Below are 3,644 nucleotides of genomic sequence, written 5' to 3' on the forward strand. Positions count from 1 at the left end.
GTATTGAAAGCAGCCAGTTCTAATGTTCATTGTTAATGCCCGTCAACTGCCTCATCTGATTCATTCACTCATAATGCCCTTTTTCCCAGTTTTGCACATGAGGTTGGGGTTTCACATCAACATTGACCATCATCTAGAGTCAATGTTCACACACTGCCAGTTGTTTTACACTTTGTTATGCCCTCTCTCTCTCTCTCTGTTAAATTGAAAATTGCACTGTGTTTTTGGGGCTGGATGTAAATTCTATTGCTCTAAATATTTTAGCCTCAGTACTAGTATAGTGTAGACCATTATCTGATACATGTAGTTTAACAATATCATACATTTTTTAGCTTCCTGCAGATGAACATTAGCTGCTACTAGTTCCTCTCCACATTAACTTGGCCTACTAGACTCATCTTAACCTCCTCTCAGGGCACTATGTGACCACATCAAGGGTCAGTGAGGAGGTTAAGGATGCTGCAGAAGCATCATGCTGTTGCCATTGAGCATGCCACAGCCCATCACCCCACGGCTGCCATTGAGCATACCACAGCCCATCACCCCATGGCTAACACTGAGCATGCCACAGCCCATCACTCCACAGCTGCCATTGAGCATACCACAGCCCATCACCCCACAGCTGTCATTGAGCATGACACAGCCCATCACCCCACGGCTGCCATTGATCATGCCACAGCCCATCACCCCATGGCTGCCATTGAGCATGACACAGCCCATCACCCCACGGCTGCCATTGATCATGCCACAGCCCATCATCCCACGGCTGCCATTGAGCATGCCATAGCCCATCACCCCACTGCTGTCATTGAGCATGCCACACCCCATCACCCCACGGCTGCCATTGAGCATGCCACAGCCCATCACCCCACAGCTACCATTGAGCATGCCACAGCCTATCATCCCACAGCTGCCATTGAGCATGCCATAGCCCATCACCCCACGGCTGCCTTTGGGAGGTTAACACTTTGTGCATGAACAACCTCCTGACCAAGCAGCACACTGGTTGCAGTGTGGAGCTTCCATAGCCCTAGAGGCTACAATTGTAGCAAGCTAGGCTGATGTTCTGCCCTCCTGGAAGGGTAACCCAGTGTTAACTGTTCATTCTAATCTTCTCCTGACCGATCCATCCAGCACGTGCACTGCTAATCAAACAGGGATAATCTGGGGTGCTGTCATTGCTTCATCAATTTGCTTCACACTCGAGACTATTTTGCTTTCAAAGCATTGGTTATGCCTTGACTCATACAATGAGTTACCTGTATAACTACTAGACACATTGAATAGTAGTCATCACAGATTAGATACACATTTTCATGATAATGCTATGAAAAATATTCCAGTATTGTTGCTTGGTCTATCAAAAATTAATAAGATAATGGACATGATTGAGAAACAATGCATGTAGTCTAAAACGCACAGTTGGATGATACACAACACAGTCATGGAGTTGGATTTTTAAAGATAAGGCTTGTGAAGTAAGTTTTACATGGTATGAAGCATATTTAAATAGGATGGTAATGTATGGAAATGACTGACTAAATAGAGTTGCTGCTCTTCAGAATCATTACAGATGCAAATTGCCCATGTGAAATCAGCCAGTATAAATTGTCACAGCAGGTGGGAAAATATCAGCTTGCACAGCAGAAATGTGACTCACAGCAGGACTCAGTAAGATGGAATAACTTCATTTAATCCATGCAGTGCATGTACCTATGTTAATAAGTGGAGCTCCACAGAAATATCTGCGATGGCTTACACCCTTCCCTTACATGGGCTAATGCCCATTTATGGTTTATAACAACAAAATGCATATCATTACAAAACAATTAAAAGAGACAGAGCAAGTTAATGCATGATGCACACATGCTATTATCTTGAAAGCAATACAGACTATGCATTACATTACATAACCTGCTCAGATTGTACATTTATACACAATGTCACACAGGAAGAGAAGCAGATGTGTCCTGTGTACCAGTCTTCATCATTTGCATAGATGGCACTAGATGTATCCCACAGTGCTGGTGAGAACACATACAGTGAACAGCTGGTTCTATGAGAAATGTGAGATGGAGTTTAATGATGTTCAAATGTCTCCGAACAAAATTTGGAAGATGTGCATATATGGAGGCACGTGTGATTGAAAATCTCAAACATGGTTTGTCTAAAAAGCAAATAGAACTGACATAGACAGACAGAAGAATGAGATAAAAATAGCTACAGCACACACACACACACACACACACACACACACACACACACACACACACACACACACACACACACGCACACACGCATACATGTGAGCAGCTTTGATTGACAATAGTATCAGAAATGCAACACTGTATGGCACTACAGGAATGTAGTGCCATTAGTAAACATAGCAAGAAATTTAGCCTGCTAATACAGGGCTACATCTCTTATGAAGAGAAATGCATGAATGCAAAGAGTTACTGATGCTTTATGCATAAAAAGGATAAAATAGGATGGAAATGCTGAGGCAGGGCAGTAGTAATGAAAGCACCTGGACAGAAGCTTCACAATAGCAACAGCAATAGTTGTAGCCATGCCCAGGAACCTGGGTGTTATGGCAGCCTCAGTGGGTCATCACATCATCCAGCTGGAAGCAAATTCCACCAATGACATCCCTTCCAGAGTGCTGCAGGAATTTCTGAGATATGTGCAAACCAAGATGGTGAAGTCAACATCAAGTGTTTTTTAATGGATAGAAAGGTGACTATAATAAATTAATTTGTTTTTAAGGTTTTTACTAAATTGTTTATATTTATTTAAGATTTTTATTAGGAATTAACAATGTATGTTGCTGATAGGTTCAATGTTAATTGAATTGATTATTTAAACCTTGTTGGCTTTAGTAATTATGTTTCTGATGAAGTCTTTGTGATGAATAGTGACTATTAAAGGTTTAACTAAGCTAAAAACTATACTTTGGACTGTATAATGAACAGAAATAGTCTGAGGATAAAGTACTTTGATGAAAAAACAGAATCCACAGATAAAGAACTCTTGAGGCAACACCACAGTATAAAAAGGAAACTTTAATCAAGAAGCAAAATAAAAAACAGTATACCAAGTAAGCGCTTTCATGTTCACATTGAACGCTTCATCAGACGTTATCACGTCTGGTGAAACGTTGGATGTGAAAGTGAAAGCGCTTACTTGGTATATTGTGTTTCGTTTTGCTTCTTGATTAAAGTTTCCTTTTTATACTGTGGTGTTGCCTCGAGAGGTCTTTATCTGTGGATACTTTGGACTGTGCCTCAGTGCTTTTCCAGTGTTTTTTAGTTTTACAGTTGGTGGTTACACTGGTGCCTGGAAGTAGCTATTTTCTTTGGAAGTACCTGTCCTCTCACAAATCAGTATCACAAGTGCTTACAAGGGCCAGATCAAAACTACAATAGGCCAGTAAACCAGACATATTAAACAATAAAGAAATCTGAGTACTATAAGATGTGAGAGAGAACCATAATTCACCATGTTCTGTAGTGAAGATGAGAACAGTGCAATACTATTCTTCATACATGGCACTGCATACAGAATCTGTAAAGGTCAGAGGTACTAAGCATGGATGGCATATTTTCAACACTCAGTGCAGCATTTGTCATGCATTGTAGAAGAAC

The 3,644-nt window shown here is 41.0% G+C and overlaps 1 protein-coding gene across 1 annotated transcript; it reads right to left on the minus strand.

Moving 5' to 3' along the window:
• Positions 1-450: 450 nt before the first annotated feature.
• LOC122801217 (chorion class high-cysteine HCB protein 13-like) lies at positions 451-936 on the minus strand. Its single transcript, XM_044070771.1, has one exon. The coding sequence runs from the start codon at positions 934-936 to the stop codon at positions 451-453; it is 486 nt and encodes a 161-aa protein (XP_043926706.1).
• Positions 937-3,644: the final 2,708 nt, after the last annotated feature.

Source organism: Protopterus annectens, chromosome 4.part1 (assembly GCF_019279795.1).
Source record: "Protopterus annectens isolate FY-2018-M chromosome 4.part1, PAN1.0, whole genome shotgun sequence".
NCBI classification, from domain to species: Eukaryota; Metazoa; Chordata; order Ceratodontiformes; family Protopteridae; genus Protopterus; species Protopterus annectens.